Consider the following 22,461-nt stretch of genomic DNA (forward strand, 5'->3'; position numbering starts at 1 on the left):
GAAAGAAAGAAAGAAAGAAAGAAAGAAAGAAAGTTATGTGGAAAGAAAGAAAGAAAGAAAGAAAGAAAGAAAGAAAGAAAGAAAGAAAGAAAGAAAGAACGACAAAAAGTGGAAAGAAAGAAAGTAAGAAAGATAGTTATGTGGAAAGAAAGAAAGAAAGAAAGAAAGAAAGAAAGAAAGAAAGAAAGAAAGAAAGAAAGAAAGAAATGTGGAAAGAAAGAAAGAAATAAAGAAAGAAAGAAAGAAAGAAAGAAAGAAAGAAAGAAAGAAAGAAATGTGGAAAGAAAGAAAGACAAAAATGCGGAAAGAAAGAAAGAAATAAAGAAAGAAAGAAAGAAAGAAAGAAAGAAATGTGGAAAGAAAGAAAGAAATGTGGAAAGAAAGAAAGAAATGTGGAAAGAAAGAAAGAAAGAAAGAAAGAAAGAAAGAAAGAAAGAAAGAAAGAAAGAAAGAAAGAAAGAAAGTTATGTGGAAAGAAAGAAAGAAAGAAAGAAAGAAAGAAAGAAAGAAAGAAAGAAAGAAAGAAAGAAAGAAAGAAATGTGGAAAGAAAGAAAGAAAGAAAGAAAGAAAGAAAGAAAGAAAGAAAGAAAGAAAGAAATGTGGAAAGAAAGAAAGACAAAAATGCGGAAAGAAAGAAAGACAAAAATGCGGAAAGAAAGAAAGAAAGAAAGAAAGAAAGAAAGAAAGAAAGAAAGAAAGAAAGAAAGAAAGAAAGAAATGTGGAAAGAAAGAAAGAAATGTGGAAAGAAAGAAATGTGGAAAGAAAGAAAGAAAGAAAGAAAGAAAGAAAGAAAGAAAGAAAGAAAGAAAGAAAGAAAGAAAGAAAGAAAGTTATGTGGAAAGAAAGAAAGAAAGAAAGAAAGAAAGAAAGAAAGAAAGAAAGAAAGAAAGAAAGAAAGAACGACAAAAAGTGGAAAGAAAGAAAGTAAGAAAGATAGTTATGTGGAAAGAAAGAAAGAAAGAAAGAAAGAAAGAAAGAAAGAAAGAAAGAAAGAAATGTGGAAAGAAAGAAAGAAAGAAAGAAAGAAAGAAAGAAAGAAAGAAAGAAAGAAAGAAAGAAAGAAATGTGGAAAGAAAGAAAGACAAAAATGCGGAAAGAAAGAAAGAAAGAAAGAAAGAAAGAAAGAAAGAAAGAAAGAAAGAAAGAAAGAAAGAAAGAAATGTGGAAAGAAAGAAAGAAAGAAAGAAAGAAAGAAAGAAAGAAAGAAAGAAAGAAAGAAAGAAAGTTATGTGGAAAGAAAGAAAGAAAGAAAGAAAGAAAGAAAGAAAGAAAGAAAGAAAGAAAGACAAAAATGTGGAAAGAAAGAAAGAAAGAAAGAATGTTATGTGGAAAAAAGAAAGAAAGAAAGAAAGAAAGAAAGAACCTTCAGCTTAGCAACATACACATTATTCTCTACTGTTCTTCTTTCTCTCTATCATTTTTTCTTTCTCTCTGTCTGTTGCTGGTGTGTCTGCACACTTGAGGGTTAAACTCCTCTCTAATTCTCAGCATATCCTCAAATTCTTCTGTCCCTACAAATCACTAGAAACCAGCGAGAGGCTGTGATTGGGGCCACACACTGTAGAATGCTATAGCAACAACACACCAAGCCAAAAACTTCATGGCAAATATACAGCCTGGCAAAGTCATATCTATGAGTGTAGATATAATATGAAACTATTCTGAGCATTAAACGTATAAAACTTTCTTGTATAACTCTCTTATATTTTGGATGCTTTAAATGAATCTTGACATTTCTGCAGACTCTTGGATTGCTCAGCAGTTTTCTTTAAGGAGCCAAAAAGACAGCATAGAAGACGTTTCTAGATATAATGCAATATTTTATGAACCTCTTAATGACTTGACTTGAGTTTAAATTAATAGCGCTTTTCTGTTTGCACACCGATGACAAGGACATTTTGCTTTCATGGTTTGGCTGTACTTGTTTCCTTAGAGTCGGGTTGCCAGGGTCATGTTTTTATGCCAAATTGGGCTAGTTGTGGGTAGAAAAACAAGTCAGAACGTGCTGATTTTTAAGGATATCAAAAATGAATCCATGACTTCCAAGTGTGTTTTTAATTAAATGAAACTAAAATCAGAATAAATCTGTTCAATTTCTAAAAGGTATGGAATGGCCACCAAGGAAAAAGTGTAAGTTTAGACAGTATTTAGAGCTTTTCATAAAGTTTTTGAAATATAGTTATGCTGTACAGTAAATGTTTCTGAGGTCTGGAGAGAAGCCTCTATATGAATCGATGCAAAGTTCTACTGACTGATCGCCTTTAACCCACGACGAAACGTTTCTAACCTGATGCGAGTCGTCCTTTCCAGGATGTCTCCGCCCCATCCAGAGGGCACAAAGGCACACAGAATGGTTTGATTAGAATGAAAGCGGTGTAAATCAAATGCTATGGGCTTCATTCATTCATTCATTTTCTACCGCTTATCAGAACTACCTCGGGTCACGGGGAGCCTGTGCCTATCTCAGGCGTCATCGGGCATCAAGGAAGGATACACCCTGGACGGAGTGCCAACACATCGCAGGGCACACACACACTCTCATTCACTCACGCAATCACACACTACGGACAATTTTCCAGAGCAACCTACCATGCATGTCTTTGGACCGGGGGAGGAAACCAGAGTACCCGGCGGAAACCCCCAAGGCACGGAGAGAACATGCAAACTCCACACACACAAGGTGGAGGCGGGAATCGAACCCCCAACCCTGGAGGTGTGAGGCGAACGTGCTAACCACTAAGCCACCGTGCCCCCCCACATCAAGTCTCTTTTCAAGATATTTTTCTGTTATCGTCTTGTATGTTTCATTCTTTATTGTCTTGAATACATTTCCCCAAACAGCGGAGTGTGTGTGTTTGTGTGTGTGTGTGTGTGTTTGTAAACTTTTGCACTTGGCTGTTTACAGGAAAGTTCCACAAATTTCAGAGCCTTGCACAGACGCATTTTTAGTCTCTGTATGGGAACAGAAAGGCTCCCTGTCAAAACAAAGAACATAACACGTGCTGTCATAGCTTTCGGCGAATAAAACACCACAACGTGTATCTCTCATTCTCTTTCTTTTACCCTATGTCTGTCTCTGACCTCCTACAGGGTTCTCTCTCTGTCTCTTCCTCTTTGTATCACTTTTTCTCCTCTATGGCCTTCGAGGCTTATCTCACTTGGCCCATTCATCTGTTTGATGGTGAAAACATGGGACAGGTATCTGATATCTGATGCCACGGCTCTCTTCAGGCAAACAGTTGTGTGTGTTTCCCTTAAGGTGCATATCACTACAAATATGTGTATGTCCATATCTGTGCTGTCGGCTTGTTATCGCATTAGGATTTGGTTTGAATGCTGTTTTTTTTAATGGTGTATGTGTGTTTGAGTGTGCAGTCTGAAAGAAAAAACAGGCAGCTCTCAATGGACTTAAAAGCCCTTTAATGTTCTTATATATAATCTCTGAGCTGAGGGTTTACCATGGACCATTGTGCAGGGACTTGCTGCTCCGTTAAAAAGAGACATGGTTTGGGGAAACAGGAACAGAGAAAGAGGGAGAGAGAGAGAAAGGAGGAGAGAGAGAGAGAGAGAGAGAGAGGTGACCTTGATCTGGTCCCTTACCCTCTATCGTCTTTACCATAATGATGTCTGCTGGGGTTTCTCTTCTTCCTCTCAATAAAATGCCCCCATCACTGATGAGGTTAAAACAATGTTAATAGCCTTCTCACAAAAGCGCCTGGCTGGAAAATGCCATTACGTTTAATTCAGGGATGGGACTGGCGCTTACTAGGTGCACTTTTAAAGTTATACCTCAGTCGCTGGGCTTTTTTTCCTCTTCATGGTTTTTTTATCTCAACAAGTGTCATCATCATGATAGTATCCAAACTCTAAAGAATTACTAATACATCCATGGAGTCAGACCTTATGCAGTGGTTAATCAAGAGACCACAGAAATGACCTTATATTACTGGCTGGCATAAAAACCAAAATGGAGTCCACACAGAACTAATCTAGGGCACAGGAAGGTCTCATCCAGGCTACACATCTGACACATATCTTCCCTCAGCCAAGAAATTGCTGTTCTAAAAATCCGATAGAAACATGAATTCACCAAAACCTAACATGTGGTAGGGTCAGATTTCAATCTCAAACCCAATTTGGCAAGGAAAAAACTCCTAATGATGATATTTGGAATAAAACCTGAAAGGAACCAGATTTAAAGTTAACCCATGGTTCTGAGTTTGAATCCCAGGTCTATCTTGTTGCCACTGTGGGTCCTCTTACCTGAGCAAGGCCCTTAACCCCCAATTGCTCAGTTGTATATAATGAGATCAAAATGTAAGTCACTCTGGATAAGGGTGTCTGCCAAATGCTGTAAACGTAACCAGGAAATACATTTTATTTCTATCAATAAATCAATTTTGGTGTTGATTAAGTTTTCTGATGGAGACTTGAAGTACAAAACTGTTCATGGCAATTACACTACTAAAGCTATCATAGCAAATTGCAGTCCTAAGCCAACAGAGCAAAGGTGTTTTTATCAAACACAGTCCAAAGCCATCTTCATGGTTTTTAAGTGGTACCATCCATAGTAATCTCATATATCTTTTGGCTACCCATGCAGGACCAACCTCAGGTGATGTGGTCATATCTTCTGGGTCTAGTTAGGAATCTCACTGCTGCATTCTAGATTAAATGTAGCTTGTTAAAGCAACTACTGGAACATCCAAACAGGAAGGTATTACAAGAATTTATCTTAGAGCTAACAAAAGCATGAACTAGTTTTTCTGCATCATTTAGCAGCATTATATTTGCAACACTTCTGAGATAACAGAACGATATCCTAGTGATATGATCTATGTGAGGTTCAAATGAAAGACTGGAGTCGATAATCATCCCAAAGTTTTTTTTTTTTTACTGCTGCACATGATGAAACAGAAAGGGTTCGATCCAGAGTTACTCTGTAATCAGAAAACTTACTTCAAGCTGCATGTGGTCTAGTGTCAGTACTTATGTCTTGTCTGAATTGGTACAGTATAAGGAAATGAATAAGTATCCAGTGTCTAACTTTCATTACACATTCAACTTTATTAAGATGCTGTCTTTCATATGGCTTTCTTGAAACCTGAAACTGTATGTCATCAGCATAACAAAAAAAAAACAAAAAAACATTGGGCCTAAAACAGATCCTTGCAGAACACCAAACTTTATCTTGGGATGTTTAGAGAATTCAACATTTACATCTATAAACTGATAACAATCGAGTAAGTGCAGTCCCATGTTATGGTAACTGTGTGAGTGCTGATATGAGTGTATAAAGTTATCCAGTCAGTTATTTGTGCTTAGAAGAAACCTAAATCACACCAGAAATTAGCCCTAACTCATACTGAACATGAGATAATAGCCGGCAACAATGTGGCCTCACAGCTTCAGTTTTCCAGGTTTGAACCTGGGGTTTAGGTAAGATCAATCCTAAACCGAACCTTGTGTGATGGATTAGATTCAATCCAGAGCATTAAACCACAACCCTGAATGAATCAATAAATCAATGAATCAAAAATAGCAACTTGTATTAATTGCTAATATGCTTAATGTATTTCAAATGATATCTTTAAAAGCAGTTTGTAAAGCATATACCTTTAAAATGAAGTGCATTTCATTCCATGATTTCGTTTTGTAATCCTGTATCTATCTACAGTAGGCCTAGATTCCTGCTTGAATTGCAAGCACTGTTAGGGTAATAGCCACAACTGCAGTAAAAAAAACAACTTTGGTAGCCTTCAAATGTATCTCCAACAAAACAACAGCCTTAAAATTGACACAAAAATGTAATAGTGTAGTAAAAGAGCAATATCGATCACATACCTCCAAGCTATAGCACATAACCCTGCAGAACAGGCTAATTTATAAAGTAATAAAATAAGTAGCCCAAGGTTGCTAGCATTGTTATGTAGCACAGATGTAGCGTTAGGCTGAACTTCACCAGCCAAATACCAGCCAAACAATCAAATAACTTCAGTGTTAGCTGGAATGTCCATGCAGTTACTAGCGCTGAAGTCATATGATTGTGGATCTGGATCAATTAAAGTGCAAGTCCGATTAAAATGCACTTGGAAGGCTACATTTTTTTCCTTATATAGGGTGGATGAAATCATAAAGTCTTGTAAGAGACAGTGACAAGAGACAATAATTTACACTCCTCTATGTGTTAATTATTACTGCAAATCAACACTCTGGCTCGCTGGATGAGAGGTGAAGGGTCTTCCTGTAATGCAACTCCATTTGGCAAAACTTACCACCACTTGAAATTCCAACTGCCCAGAGAACATGATGGCTGAGAACATTCACAGATATTACTAGACATAATTTCTGCTATAATGTGTCTAATATGTATTTCACACTGCATTAGTTTAAATGACTGAATGACGTGTAACCCAATTAAACTCAATTAGACCACCACGCTGTTGAATTCTTAAATCTGATTGGACAGAAGGTGTTGATTAATTTTCCATGGCAGCATCTTTTATCGTTGTGTCAAGGCAATTCATGAGATTATATTAATGCACTCCGTCTAATAAACGATCGTTGCTATAGTAACAGGTGGGTGGACGCTCTACATAACCTAAACCTAATATGAAAAATATTTATTTTTAATTTTTTTTAATAACATGGAAGAACATCTTATCATTGACATAGTGAAGATTTCTGTAAGGAGACTTTATTTAACAATCTTTATGCAGGGAGTCTCCAGTGAATTGTAACAGTTGGTAAGTTTTAGACCATAGTACAGTCTTCAGGACTTTGTATGCCAGATCTCTGTAACACGAAAAGCTGCATATTTTATCCTATTAACTTAACAAGAGAGATATAAAGCGACTCTGGTAAGTGAACAAACATTCAGAGCACTGCTTATGTGCTATGAGAAGTCTTGTTTGGTGGATATTACACAACTTTAATGACTGTAACCTGATAAAAAGTAGAGTTTTTTTGCTGCGGTATAAGTGGAATAAAATATTGTTGTTGGACGTTAATCAACATTGGGCTGATCAATATTCCATACTCAAATGCAGCGTTAGACAGACATTAATCATTAATCATTCATTAATAAAATAATAAAACCAGTGGACACAGGAAAACACTAAAACAAACTGAACAACTAAAACAAAAACTGAAAATCAACCCAAAACACAACAACAAGGACTCAGCAAACAACACAAGCAAGACAACTGGTATAAATTGGAGAGGTAACTAGTGAAACATAAGCGACAGGTGTGCAGAGGTGGGAATGGGCTAACCAATTGGCGCCAAACACACATGAGAGCATAAAACATTAACAAAGGGCCTTTTTACACCTGGTCACTTCATGTGTTTTCTCTGATCCGATAGCTATCTGATTTGTTAAAACTGTTCCTTTTACATTAGGCCACATAAATGCGCCTTGGTGAATCGGATATCAATCCGATCTTTCTACTCCCGCCCAATATGCAAATATATTTTACCTCATTTCCGGGGTAATTGAAATGGAACACGCTTTGGTGTATGCGGTTGCTACAAAAAACAGCATTTACTGTTTGCTGCATTTTTGCTGGCGGCAGCAGTGCATTTTAAGACCAAACGAGACACCTGGGTGAAAGATCAGAGCAGCACTGATGGGAAAACATATTTGTTTCTGGTGCGACGCACGACTCGCGAGTCACCTGCGAGTGACGTACTTCCGTTTGGGAGGAGTAGAGCGCTGACGTATGTGGCTTGAACAACCACATTCATTTACACCTGTCCAGTTTCATCTGAAATGCGCCCCAGTCCTCCTCCTGAAGGGGTTTGAACGATCGGATTTATATCCGTCTCGAAGGGCATTTAGACCTGGTCTTTTTACCATCGGATAGCTATCAGATCACAGAAAACGCATGAAGTGACCAGGTGTAAAAAAAACCCAAAGACACATGGCACAGGATATAAACAATCTCTAGGGGGCTTTCTGGCAGGGAATTTCCCAAGGCATCATGACATACAACTGCATCATTGATTATTTTTCTATAGCAGCATTTTAATCTTGACATGTATTGGCATGTATTTAGGCATGTATACTGTTTAATTTAGTGATGTGCTACTGAACCCTCTAATGAACCAGTGACTTTATGAATGCTTTCCATTCGCTTTATTTAAGGTTCCAGCTCTTTATTGATAAATCACCTGCAGCCAGTTTGTTTTAATTCATCACACGGCACATCACAATCCCAGGGTCCAGCAATGTAATCCAAATATGCCAAATATTTTGTACATATCATGCAGTTTTGTGCTTTTCCATCACAAGAACCTTTAGTTTTAGTTGAGTTTTTAGCAGTTACTTTTCATATTTTGTCTGAACATGACTGATGGGTTCAGACATTTTCAATAATAAGAAATTACCCATGATTTTTATTAACATTATTTTCGCACTGCACGTTGCTTTAGGCACTAAAAGCACTGCATGTTGTCTAGGAGTTAAAGGAATACACTTTATAGCTCTTACTGGCATTTTGATGGTCTCAACGGCTGAAGTGTACAATTGTGTGCACTGCTGTGTCAATCAATGTGCACGGCTGGCTTAATATTGCACTCAGACAACATTACAGTAGCATATATTGAATCCAGGTAGTCAGGGCTGTAACCAAGATCCGCGTTTTAGAGTCATATTGCAGAAATGTGTCATAGTTAAAAATATCATGGTGCAGCAGGATCCCGCACTCTCATTGCCGTTTGATTCCCACGCTGGGAGAAAACCCAGCCACTGAAGAGTTAACTCTCAGTGCCGATCCCAAAGCCTGGTAAAATGGGAGGGTTACATCAGGAAGGGCATCCAGTGTAAAACCTGCACCAAAACTAACATGTGATCCGCTATAGCAACCCTGAACAGGGAGCAGCTGAAAGACCAACAATGTTGTGTTGTTGTTATTAATATTATTATGCATTACATTTATGTAGCAAAAAATGGAAACAAACAGGAAAACAAAGAATAGACTATGAAGATGGCTTTGGACTTTTGCACTCATCTCCATCATTGATCAGCAGATAACAAGACAGACTTCATGCTAAGACTATAATAAATCACCTGGCATTTACATATTTACACAGTTATTGAAGGGAAATGATTTATGATCACTTATGTTATGTTTGGTTCCTTACAAGGTTCCTTCCTTATATTATCTCAGGGAGATTTTCCTCAGGACCATCATCTCTGGTTCATCTCTGGAATACATTTCAATTTTAAATTTATATACTGAATTTATATATTTCTGTAAAGCTGCTTTGCAACAGTGTCTTTGTAAAATTTACCAGGGTTGAACTGAATACAGGGCAGATGATAGGGATCATTGGGAGAAAATATATATTTTCAGTTGGCTTTTAAAGATTTGTTAAAGGATTTTTTTAAGGATTTGCCCCCCAGTTTATGTCACTTTGGTCTTAGGGACCACCAGTAAGCTAGAATTGGTGGACCTGAGAGTGTAATAGGGGTGAAGGGCTAAGGTTAAAACAGCATGCACCAGCATCTTTTAGACTAAGTAAGCTGGCAATTTTGCCAAGCTTACGTAAAAAGCAATATTTGTGTGTGACCCGATTTTCAGTTCAAAAGAAAGTGCGTCGTCTAAAATGTTACCTAGATGGCCAATATTTGTAAGTTTACAGATGGAACGGTCAGTATCACTGGAAAATTCTGGAGGTTTAGTGATATGAGTTTTAGAGGTGACAAGTAACATGTATGTTTTGCCAGGATTTTATTTAAAGAAGTTTGATTCCAACCATTTTTCATGAAGAAAATTCTTTATTCACTTAATAGACTGGAAAGAGAGTGAAATAGTGAAATAATTAATAGTAATAGTGAGTTTATTAATGATCTGAGGAAGGTGAAATGGTAAAATGTAGTGAACCAGGGACCAATTTACTCTCACTCACTCACTCACTCATTTTCTACCGCTTATCAGAACTACCTCGGGTCACGGGGAGCCTGTGCCTATCTCAGGCGTCATTGGGCATCAAGGCAGGATACACCCTGGACGGAGTGCCAACCCATCGCAGGGCACACACACACTCTCATTCACTCACGTAATCACACACTACGGACAATTTTCCAGAGATGCCAATCAAGGTGTGTCAGAGGTGTGAGGCGAACGTGCTAACCACTAAGCCACCGTGCCCCCCACCAATTTACTCTGTTTCATTTAAATTGTAAGTTAAACATTGCTTTCTGAATTGCATAAATATAATATTATCCCATTCATACGACACCTAATAGTGCACTAATTTGGCTAGCAAAGAAAAGAGCTATATGTTACTAATTTGAAAAATAAAATAAAAAAAACCAGGGAAAAAGAGGAAGCGATTGACGGAGACTATTTCCAACCTTTAACCTTGCTTGGACTTTGATCCTTTTTGGATCTAATCAGTTGATAAGTCAATAAAAAGTCCTACAAACATTTAACTACTATCTGCTTCTTGATAAAGATCGGAGCTTTGCTAGATGTTAGCTAGTAATACAGTATGTGTGTCTCAGAGGGTTTTAGCATAACTAAACTTATGCCAAAAAAAAAAAAAAAACCTTCTCAACTGCTTTGAAATTTGAACCAAACGTCAGTAAAATGCCAGTTTTTTCACATGGAAGATGTTCTGTCCCACATTATCAAGTCAGAGCTGTTTGCATATCGAATTTAGACAACTGCAGATGCTAAAGTAGTGGTTAAAAACATTTAGAAGCTTCCATGGTCCAGATCTTGTATCTTCATTCTCTTGTTATTTGGCATACATATTTAGAAACAAATGAATCAAATGACAAATAAAAAAGAATGATGAACGGTGTAGGATTGTCTAAAGAAATCAATAAACATGGACACTCGTTAACTCATTAACTCTTCCCAACCTATATTGTACTATTGTCTGATGTTACACGTTCAATAAACATGATGCAAAATGAGGTCGAGATTGTGTTGTGTTTGTAGGACTTTTTTTTTGCATAAATTTATATCTTACGCCTCATTTGCTAATTGGGGAAGATGTCATGGCAACGTTGGTTTTATGATCTTTTTATGATCATCTGCTATTTTCAGCCACGCTTGAGTAGAATGTGATTTAAGTGATTTAAGCATGTCAGTGAGGTAAGACAGCACTCCATCTCAGTGATGATGTATTAATAAAAATGCACATGCTCGCTGTATGACGAGCAGATTTAGCTCCGGTTCTCTTTACGCATGAAGTTACAGTACATGCTTTTTTCAATAGGCAGCGTTTCTGAAAGGTAGACAAAGGTGAATCTTAAAAACGAATTTCCTCAAATCGTAATGCAGTTCTTTTATTGTTGTAGCATTTTTTCTTCATTATTCAGAATTTGATATTATTTGTACTGAATGCTAAATTCTGATTAGACAGAATAGATTCTGTTGTTTCGATAGTAACAACTAAAACCAGAACAGATTTTAAAAATGTGTCTAATCGTTAATATGAAGTTTTAGTATAAATAGTGTGAATGTGTTGAAAACTTCAACAAGAATAGAAGCTTTTATTTTGTCACAAAAACATTACAGCACAGTGCATTTCTTTCTTCACATATCCTAACTTCGGAGGTTGGGGTCGGAGCACAGGGTCAGCACCCTGGAGTAGCGAAGGTTAAGGGCCTTGCTCAAGGACCCAATAGGGGCGCCTTGGCAGTGCTGGGGCTTGAACACATTATCCGCTCGAGCCACCACCGGTCTTAAGAAGACGTGCACTTCATGGATAATGCATTTATTCGACTACAAATGAACACTGACACGTAGAACGTTTGACGCTTCATGCACTCAACACCCGCGGCTTTGCTTACATAGTGGAAAAAGGGCAGAGCTACCAGGCGCTGTTACTTCTAAAACTTCTACAATAGGATGATAACGTACTGTAAATAGTGCCTAGTGTAAGTGTGTAGTGTGTAGTATGTTATTTGAGAAACAGCATGTTTACATGTTTTTCCAGCTTTTTCCAATTGGGCTCATTGAAGTTTCTTATGGGGACTGGGAAAGCACACTGGAACATTCATTCATTCATTCATTCATCTTCTACCGCTTATCCGAACTACCTCGGGTGACGGGGAGCCTGTGCCTATCTCAGGCGTCATCGGGCATCAAGGCAGGATACACCCTGGACGCAGTGCCAACCCATCGCAGGGCACACACATACTCTCATTCACTCACGCACTCACTCAATACGGACAATTTTTCCAGAGATGCCAATCAACCTACCATGCATGTCTTTGGACCGGGGGAGGAAAACGGAGTACCCGGAGGAAACCCCCGAGGCACGGGGAGAACATGCAAACTCCACACACACAAGGCGGTGGCGGGAATCGAACCCCAAACCTGGAGGTGTGAGGCGAACGTGCTAACCACTAAGCCACCGTGCTCCCCATTCTGGAACATTTACTAGCTAATAAATGTTTTATTTTCCAACTTTGTAGTCACTCCTGTTGATGCAAGTGCAAAGCAGGAACTCATCCAGAAAGTGTGTACTTCTTGTTTTTATATAGTCCAGAAACCATTTGGCTTTTTCAAAAGGTTTCAAGAAGCTCAGTGGAAATGTGCCTAGCTTGATAAACCTCACCGTCTGATGGGTAAAATGAAAACTCGCACAAAACTGCTTTGCAGTGCGTCTCAGCTATCAGCTGAAGTGCAGCTGTCTACACCTTGATGCAGTGTGTGCTAAAGATATTATGGCTCTGAGGCATGTGTGTATCTAATCACAACAGGGCTGAGGCACTGAAGCTATGTTGCACCATGTGCCTGTCTTCATCACATGGCTTTGTGGAGTGCTGATCAGGCAGAAGCTGTCATCATCGCCATCACCATCCTCATCCTCATCCTCATCATCTGTATCCTCGTCAACTAGCACACGCTGCTGCGTTTGCGTTTTATCCAGGCCTGACCGAGCGCACAAGAGAAAAAAAAGAGAGGTAGAGGTAGAAATTGAGGAGGACAGTTAAGAGTTAGGGAGGAAAAAAGAGAGTAGGAGATGATGCGTGAAAAAATCTGATGAATAGCAATAAGCTTTGGAAGTCTGTAATCAGCAGCTGCTTAGCAGAAAGGAGAACTGACGCATACGGCCCATGGTTTCGTTCTTTTAAAAGAGATTTCTGACTTCCATCATCTCCACTCGGAATTTCTCCACAGCCTGATTAAAGCTATTAGAGTACTGGGAGTCGCGGCTTCGAGATGACCCCAGGCCCTTCTGTCTCTCATTTTCTCTGAGAAAGGCATCTGATTGGAGCTTTATTCCTACTGATCACGGTGAATTATGGTGCCCTTGAGAATGGCGTCCTCCGAAAAACCAATCTTGAAAGTAAGAGTTTTTGGTGATTCATCGCTGTTCCACCGTTCTATTACAGATATAAAAATCTCCTTTCATCGCACCTCTGCAGGCCCTTCAACAGTAACAGAGAAGATTAATTAATGCTGTAAATCAGCTCTTTATCACCGGCTGAAATGGCCAGACTATAAAGAGATACTCTGGACTCTCTTCTCCAGCAGAGGGACAGACAGAATGAGGTTCTAAAGAGACGCTTTTTAATTTTGGCCTGAATTATTGCTGCACGTGAACAGAGAACCATCTCACACCCACACACACTAATAATTCTATTGCTGTACTTGTGGGGACCAAATGGGGACATAAACACATTAAGATGACAAGATGAGTTGTGGGGAACATTGCTAGTCTTCTCAAGTTTATATGCTGACATATTCTCTCTCTCTCTCTCCCTCTCTCTCTCTCTCTCTCACACACACACACACACACACACACACACACACACACACACACACACACACAAATGCAAACACAAACAATTGTTGCTTTTTAGACAAAGCAAGGTTTCTAATTAGAGACTTTTTAATGCTTTAACTTTTTTCCTAGTTACAGTACAAAAATGGAATTTGTGGCTATTTTGATGTGTCCATTTTTGGCATTGAATGTCTTGTCCCACTCCACATTGGTGGTTAATATGAAGCTCATATGAAAGTAGACACATGTCTGTTTTTACACAGCCTAATAGTGGGAATATTTTCATGGAAAAGTTCACAGAAAAGAAAAAAAAGAATCTTTAAACTAGATTTGTAAAGTTCGTTGTGACAAACTTTGATGTTGGCTTTGACAATGCAATTATTTGCAAAGGCTGGTGCTTTTTGGAGGCGTGTGGACATAAGGGTTAGTGTTACATTCGGAGGCAAGTGGACAGAAAGATAGGGTGCCAAAACATTTGGAGGCAAGTGGAGACGAGCATGTGACGTCATCCGAATACTCCTGAGGAAGTTCCCCACATTGGGCTGAGTGTTTTGGTATATCACATGCCCATGTTGTGCAAAATGTTTTATTTTCACGTCACCGTGATGTCACGTGACGTCATCAGAATACACGTAAGGAAGTTCCCCTCATTGTTTTGAGTGTTTTGATATGTCACATGTCCATGTTGTTCAAATTTTTTTGATTTTGCATATTTTGGGGGCGGGGCTGCGGCACAACCCGAAAGGCCAGTCGGTACACCAATTTAAAAGTTTGTTCAGAGTATCACCCTAAAGGAGCTGGCCGAGTTTGGTGTAGATAGTTCGAAAGCTTGCCGAGTTATAAACCTCCAAAGTTTATAATGGGAGTCAATGGAAAAAAAGGCCAATTTGAGACCCGGTACCGGAAGTACCGGTACTCGGATCGCTTAGAAAAGTAATAGCAACAAACTTCAGACCAGGGTCTACAACATATCCGAATTTGGTTCGTGTGGCTCGAAAGCCCTAGCATTATATTTTATAAATTTTTGTCTAAGCTTAAATAGGAAAACAGAATGTTGGCTTCTACAAAGCGACATAATTAAATGGTGATATCAAACCCCAAAGTGATTGTTGTTTTGCGTCTAAAATTTGAACGCATTATCTTCAACCACAAAAATTCAGTGTACTGTACAGTTATCCAAAAGAGGGAAAAAAGTGAAATGTCAGCGTAAAAACTGTAGCATAGTTACCAATCAATTTAAAATACTTTGCACAGCATTGTTGATATGGTACACTGAAGTGACAAAAAACTGCAACGTTAAAGCTTGCGTTACTTTTCTCGAACACACAACCACAAAACATTTTGTATTCTTACCAAAGACTATTTTTTTCTATTCCAACACTGTGGAAATAGCTACAGTTCTCAACAACCATGAATGTTCCAGCCGTTCTCAAGAGCACTTATAAAGAACGATAAACCGTTTCTTAAAGATCATCATCAGAGAAGGGAATTCCAGCAAACAGATCATCCTCACACGTTCATCCTCACACGGACCAGAATAAATGGATTGACTCATACTCAAGTCTATAACACTGATATTGCTTCGTTCTCTCCTGGTCTCTGTGAAGTGCTCAGGTATTTCTGGTCACTTGAACACCTGATTTTAAGTTCAGCCAGGAAAGACATGTCAGACGTGTCAGAAATACCCTGACGGGCATTTAGGTCTGCTAGCAAGAGCAGTCTGCTGTGTGTCAGTCAGGACAGATAGCGCAGGAAGCAGCGTACGAGTTAGCTCAAGAGGAACAACGGAAACAGACATTTGTTACACCTTTGAATGTTTGCATTTTTGCACTCAGATAGACTCAAAAAACTTGTGATTTCTGGCAGTGTATCTGACTGTAGAAAGGATATTATTAATAACAACACTCTCCAATGTTTATAACAGTTTATAATCACACCCTCCAGTGTCACCCAAATGAGGATGAGGTTCCCTTTTGAGTCTGGTTCCTCTCAAGGTTTCTTCCTCTTCCATCTAATAGAGTTTTTCCGCACCACAGTCACCTCAGTCACCTCAGACTTGTTCATTAGGGATAAACACAAACACATTTAAATATATCGCCGCTGTCGGGCGGAATCCTCGTATCTCCAAAACCATTATTTTTCAGGAAATTAAAAAAACGCCGTATTTTTTGAGTTATTAGACATTGTATCGTTAAAGTTGTTATTATGCCTTACGTATATTGCTATCATACTGTTGTGTACCAACATTAACACATCGTTTTCCCAAAGTCACGTTTTATCGGAGATACAAGCTTTATGACTTGGGAGCAGGGAGATACGAGATCTTCCTGCGGCGTGAAGAAGAGATCCGTGGAGTGAAGAAAAGGTGGAGTTACGAGATTTCCAATGTGTCCAATGGAGTTAAGAGATTTGCACTCAATCTATTTTCAAGACTTTAGATTGGTTAATAACTTATAAAAATAACAGACTCGTGTGGGGACTGACCAATAGCATCGATATGTTTAAAAATATGAAATTGACAAAATTTGGACATCGACGATATCTAATATTAATCTTGAGCTTTTGTTTAATAATATTTTGTACTATGCTTTTGCTTTGAGACCATTTCTATTGTTAAAGGCGCTATACAAATAAAATTGAGTTCAATTGTATTGAATACACACAACCACACAGTGTACAAAATACGGTGAAATGCTTTATCGACTGTCCGTGTCATAAAAAATAGAATCAATAAGAATTTTAAAAGAGATAACAAAGATATACAAAGAATAGGGTTTCAATAAACCAAAGTAATTCATTGTGCAGGTAGGAAATGGAGCAGAGTATATGAAAACATTTAAACAACCATACATATGAATTCATATTGGTGATATGAGAGTAGGACTCTTATGAATCAAGGGCAGATGTGTGCAGTTGTAGTGGTTAAGTTCTGTCCTGTGAATGTGTCAGAACGTATTAGCAATGCAGCTTTCGTATGAAAGACATGTTTACCATCAAATCTAAGAGTACAAGCATGTTTTTAATGATATATTTTTATTGTCACATTAAATAAGCAATAAGAATATAACCGTTTTTGGAAACAGTTACATATTCTCTTACACACACTTGCATTGAAGAAAACAAAATAAAATAATTACAAACACTTAACAATTTCTTTTCAAAGCTGAACAAAGTCTTTCCACATGCCATTATTAATATATATACGTTAGTCTTTTCAACTCCATACAGTCCGATATCTCCCTTATCTCCAATGTCAAAAATGGCTCATCCATACAAGGTACAATCCATCCATCACTCTCAATACAATCACTCTCTTGGTTTAAAGGAATGAAAAGTCTAGACGTTTTGATGTTTGAACAAAGTATGTTGGATATATTCCAAGAAAACAGAGTTTGACATTACAGGGACTTTAGAGTTAAACGTATCTGAAAGACAGAACTATACTGTATAAGCATTTTGTTAGCAGATGCTTTAACCAAAAATGAGTTTGGAGTTTAACATGACTTGAGTTTAAGTTAAGAGCCCCTAAAAGTGCTTCTTTGGATTTGTTGTGGTTTCAAATCACATCATTTTGATCATCAGCACAAAACCGTTAAACGTCCTTTGACCTGTTTATTCATCGATTCATTCGCCTTCAGATATGAATCATTGATTCATTCATTCACATAGACAGAGCTATAAAAATACAGTATGGTTCCCAGGTATGAGGAATAACTGAGTAAAAGGTAGGAATACGTTTTAGATAAGATTGTAGTCCATCCAGTCCATTTGTGCAGCACCGTGCACAAATTCTTTAGGCACAAAAAAGTGCTGATTCAGCCTGAGCCATGTATTCAGTCTGGAGGAATTCATAAAGAATGAAGAATATGAAACTCGACACTGGGCTTATCGTATGGTGGAAGCTTCGCCTGAGATATTGATGCACAACCATGCAGCAGTTTGTGTTTAATGATCTCATTGTGTTATAGATTATCATCGGACTAACTAACTAACAAAAGATTTTGCTTCAGTACGTGCAGGATATGTCGCATGCACTCGTGTCGTATTGTTACCCAGTAGATTTTATTCACTGCCTTACGAACAATGAGTCACTGTATATTATTCTGTGTATTTCTCTAACAACCCTGAGGTGTCTGAATTTTGACTGCACAATATAATGTTGATTAAACATTGCAGTGCCTCTACAGCATTCCAGAAAATATCGGTCCAAATTTCAGTGCAGTCATGGTGCTGTGTGTTGGTGTTCCATTCTCATGCCTGAGGAGGTAACAGTCTGGTCTCGCACAGCCAAGGAGGAATTTCATTATTAACGAGAATGAATAAACGTGTTCTTTAGCAAAGCAAATAAAAGCAGTACTTATTTATTATCTGCTCGTAGTCATTTCTAACCAGTTTATTTGTGTGTCGGTCATGCAGGTCAGTTGGCGGTGGGCACGTGCGAGATTGTGATGTTAAACAGAGACAGCAGTCAGCCAAAGCGCACCATCGCCAGACAGACGGCCCGCTGTGCCTGTAGGAGAGGCCAGATCGCAGGCACCACACGGGCACGACCTGCATGCGTGGACGGTAAGGCATAAAATACGTTATAAAGGTTATTGTTACACCTTTTCACAGTTCAGCGGTTCAGTTCAGTGTTCATTTCAGTAGTTTACTGGTTTCCTTTTCTTTGTTTTTGTTTAGTTTTTTTTAACTGGGAACCTTATTGGAGACGGTTTCCAATGGAACTCCATTAAAAGACTCCTTTAGTACGTTACTGTATGACTCCTACTATGTATATCAATTCTCATTTCAGGTTAACCCCAGTAAAACTTTAGATATACGCTGCTCTCAGAGTTCTGCTAGCTTGCACTGTACTGTGCTAATTTCACACAATTAAACAGATTGGCAGCATTTTATTAGTTGGACAAAAACTGGCAAGGTCTGAAGTTCTTAGTACCAGGTTATATGATTGCATATTTGGCACAAATCTAGGGCCTTTTTAAGTTTGATTTTTGTTTGAATTCTACTGTCTTGTAGTACTATGAGTGAAGATTTAAATACTTCAAAAGGACAATTACTTAAAAGGATTTGGCTTAATCTACGTCTCTAAAGGCAAATCCCTGGTGCAAATGCCTAGTGCAAGCATTAGCTTATTGAATTCAAACTTATAGGATTGTTTACCAAGCTAAAGAAGACAAACGGGTTAAATAACCACACATTTTTATCCACAGTGCCCCATGGCTGCCAACTAATATGCTAAGTCGATCTTCATTCATACTGCAATGTCAGCGTGTCAATTAAACCAGTGGGGCAGAAGAGTCTGAATTTTATACCAGCCAGTTTGTCTTAGCATGTAACTGACAAGAAAAATCAGGAACAGATGACATGCGGACATGTTGGCAGTGACTGAAAGAAAATCGTGGCAATGTTACAACCAGAGAACATTAACCAGTGCTGAACCACACAACACTGTAACACAATCAGAATCATGAATACATTATTCATTTTCTACCGCTTATCCGAACTACCTCGGGTCACAGGGAGCCTGTGCCTATCTCAGGCGTCATCGGGCATCAAGGCAGGATACACCCTGGACGGAGTGCCAACCCATCGCAGGGCACACACACACACTCTCATTCATTACGGACAATTTTCCAGAGTGCCAACCGGAGTACCCGGAGGAAACCCCCGAGGCACGGGGAGAACATGCAAACTCCACACACACAAGGTGGAATCGAACCCCCAACCCTGGAGGTGTGAGGCGAACGTGCTAACCACTAAGCCACCGTGCCGGAATACATTATTCATTTATTAATTCCCAGGGGGTTTGTTACCGCAGCTCCAAGTCACCAAAATAAGAATCCAAATATAGAATTCTGTATAAAAAGAATGAAGAATAAGACTTTCTGTATAAGATAATATATACAAACAATATAAATAAACGTAGGATTTAAAAATAACTATACAGGTAAAGGTGTATTGTTGCACAGTGAGATATGTTGTTGTACTGAGGAATTATAAAGTATGATAGACAGGTAGGAAGGATTTCCTGTGTCGCTATGAGAAGTACCTTGGTTTAATGAGTCTGCGACTGAACGTACTCCGGGATTCATCCAGGACATTATCGTTGTGGAAGTTCCGAGGTTAGAGAGATTTAAAGAATAAAGTATAACACTGGTAGACACGAGCAAGAGTAAAAAGGTTACACAATTTATTGTGCTCAGCTGCGCAGCAGGACCCAACACTCCACACTCCCAGTCCCTACTGCCCTTGTCATAATCTTAACAAAACCTACTGATGACGATGTCAGTCTCTGGTCATGACACACACAGGGTACAAGCATAGAAGGACAAAGCCTTATGAACATCTTAAGATTAGAAATTTCCACCACATTATGGAGCAGGTAGAAGATGTTGTCTGTGATGGGCAGTATCTTAAAAGTCATCCTTCTTTCTGGCACTACAGTCATAGAGTCCAGCTCCACCCCCACAACATCAACCAGCCTTAGTGATGAGTTTGTTGAGTCTGTTGGCGTCAGCTACCTTCATTCCGCTGCCCCAGCATGCAACAGCAAAAAAAGATAGCACTGGCTACCACAGACTCATAGAACATTTTCAGCATCGTCCTGCAGATGTTGAAGGACCACAGCCTCCTCAGAAAGTAGACGCGGTGCTGGCCTGTCATGTAGACAGCTTCTTAGACCAGTCCAGTTTATTATTTATGTGAACTAACAGGTATTTGTAATCCATGTGAGCCTATTTGTATTGTGAGGATTTTGGCATAGAGATCATTGTATGCCCTGTAATACGTGAAACATGAATTGGTGAGTCTTCACAGTAATGTAGTGAAGGTTCTATGCTAGCTCCTGGAAGACAAAAAGCTAACGTTATACCCTTGAGCCTCTTTAGATTAGACATTGTCTCATTCGCAAGTCACGATGAATAAAATCAAGTACAAATATTAAATATGCTTTTAATTTGAATACCATTATTTGTTCAAATATATACAGTATAGCAATACAGACAGTTTGACTCCTAACCCTAAGGTTGGGGGTTCGAGTCTCGGGCCAGCCACGACTGAGGTACCCTTGAGCAAGGCACCGACCCCCCCAACTGCTCCCCGGGCACCGCAGCATAAATGTTTGCCCACTGCTCCAGGTGTGTGTGTGTGTGTGTGTTCGCTGCTGTGTGTGTGCACTTTGGATGGGTTAAACGCAGAGAACAAATTCTGAGTATGAGTCACTATACTTAGCCGTATGTCACGTCACTTTAAACTTTTCCTTATTGAATCAAGGGCTTGTTCTGTGATACAATTTATTCCATCCCTAATCCTAATCCTTATACATTTTTGCTTTAATATTTGTATTTAACGTTCTAAGAAGAAATTGCTCAAAGGAAGGAAGGAGTCTCCAGTTCTGCACTTTGTAATAGTTGTAACAGGAAGTCTTTTGTGATTTCTAGTTTCCTAGCAACATAATAATAAAAAATAAAAAAAACGATTTCCTTTTAGCTTGAAAAAAGTTGCAATCCTCCATTGACCCTCCTAGTAAATAAGCTTGCTTGCGTACTCAGTCCTTTGGTAAACCATGATCTTTTTTTTTCTCATTTTTGGCTTTTAATCTAGAGGAAAGCTGTTTCTATCTGAAAGCATGGCACTAAAGTGAGAACTTTTCCATTATTCTTTTTTTTTTTTCTCTCAGCATATGCACTGTATATTAGACACCGGGCTCACCTGCTGTATTTAGTTTGCAGTGTAATGCAATGATGCGTTTGTCACCTTATTTATTAGAAACAAGATTTGCCTTTGAAGCTTTAATTCGACATGCAGAAGATCCCGAGGAAAATCGATTTGCATATCATGAAAGCAAAAATGAAGACATTTTGAATGTTCAGACCAAATCATGGCAAGACATCAAGGCAATTGGGATTCAGAAGCTTCTCTCCAGTAGCTTGAATTGTAGCATCAATTTGTAGGCAATAGCAGCTTCGTTTCGGAGTAGGAGCTTTGTTCATAATTCAGTGCAAATGACTTACTGGCCAGGATGGAGCTAATATTGCCATCATCACAGGGCCACAAATGTGTTTGCTAATAGCCTCACCGGTCAGAGGGGAAAATCTGAGTGATGATTATGTGACTGTACTGAGCAAGAGCCAGAATTTAGATGCTGTCAGTACTTGAAAATCTGATTCCACTCCAGTCGAGTCTCTGCTGAAAAATCGTAGGCAAACCACATGGATTTCAGATCTTCCAGACAGGAACAGAGGCCTCATGCTGACGTCTAAGAAATAGTGCAGAACATTGAGAACATGATCCATATCTCCCATATAACCATTTGGCTTTCAGAGCTCTAAACATATCCCTCATCTTGTGGTTGCGCTACGTGATTTGCAGCTGTACTTCAGAAATATGTGAATCTTTAACCATTCATAACGACAGACCGAGTCACATATTCAGAAACTAAATAGGTTAGGAAATGGAGTGGTGTGAAATTATGTTTAGTCGTTTAGCCAAAAGACCATGATAATACTTTTGATATCAGTGCAACGAAACATAATTGGGTCTCAGCTTTGAGTAAAAGATTCTAGCAATGAGAAATTACAGGTTTCTGCAAACGCCTGGCTTTTTCTTCTGGCCTTTTGGGCTGCTTTGGCATCTTTCTCTATCGCGCTTGCTCTTTTTCTCATTTTCTCTGCATTATACTTATATTATTCGTATTGTACTTGAGTGC

The 22,461-nt window shown here is 38.8% G+C and overlaps 1 protein-coding gene across 1 annotated transcript in view; it reads left to right on the top strand.

Annotated features, from left to right (window-relative positions):
- Positions 1-22,461, top strand: part of tafa5l (TAFA chemokine like family member 5, like) — an 82,235-nt gene that overhangs the window by 13,144 nt on the left and 46,630 nt on the right. The window contains exon 3 of the mRNA XM_060881772.1: positions 18,171-18,320. Coding sequence (XP_060737755.1) covers positions 18,171-18,320 — 150 coding nt within the window. The remainder of the gene's footprint in view (positions 1-18,170; positions 18,321-22,461) is intronic.

This window comes from Tachysurus vachellii, chromosome 11, assembly GCF_030014155.1.
Source record: "Tachysurus vachellii isolate PV-2020 chromosome 11, HZAU_Pvac_v1, whole genome shotgun sequence".
Lineage (NCBI taxonomy): Eukaryota > Metazoa > Chordata > Actinopteri > Siluriformes > Bagridae > Tachysurus > Tachysurus vachellii.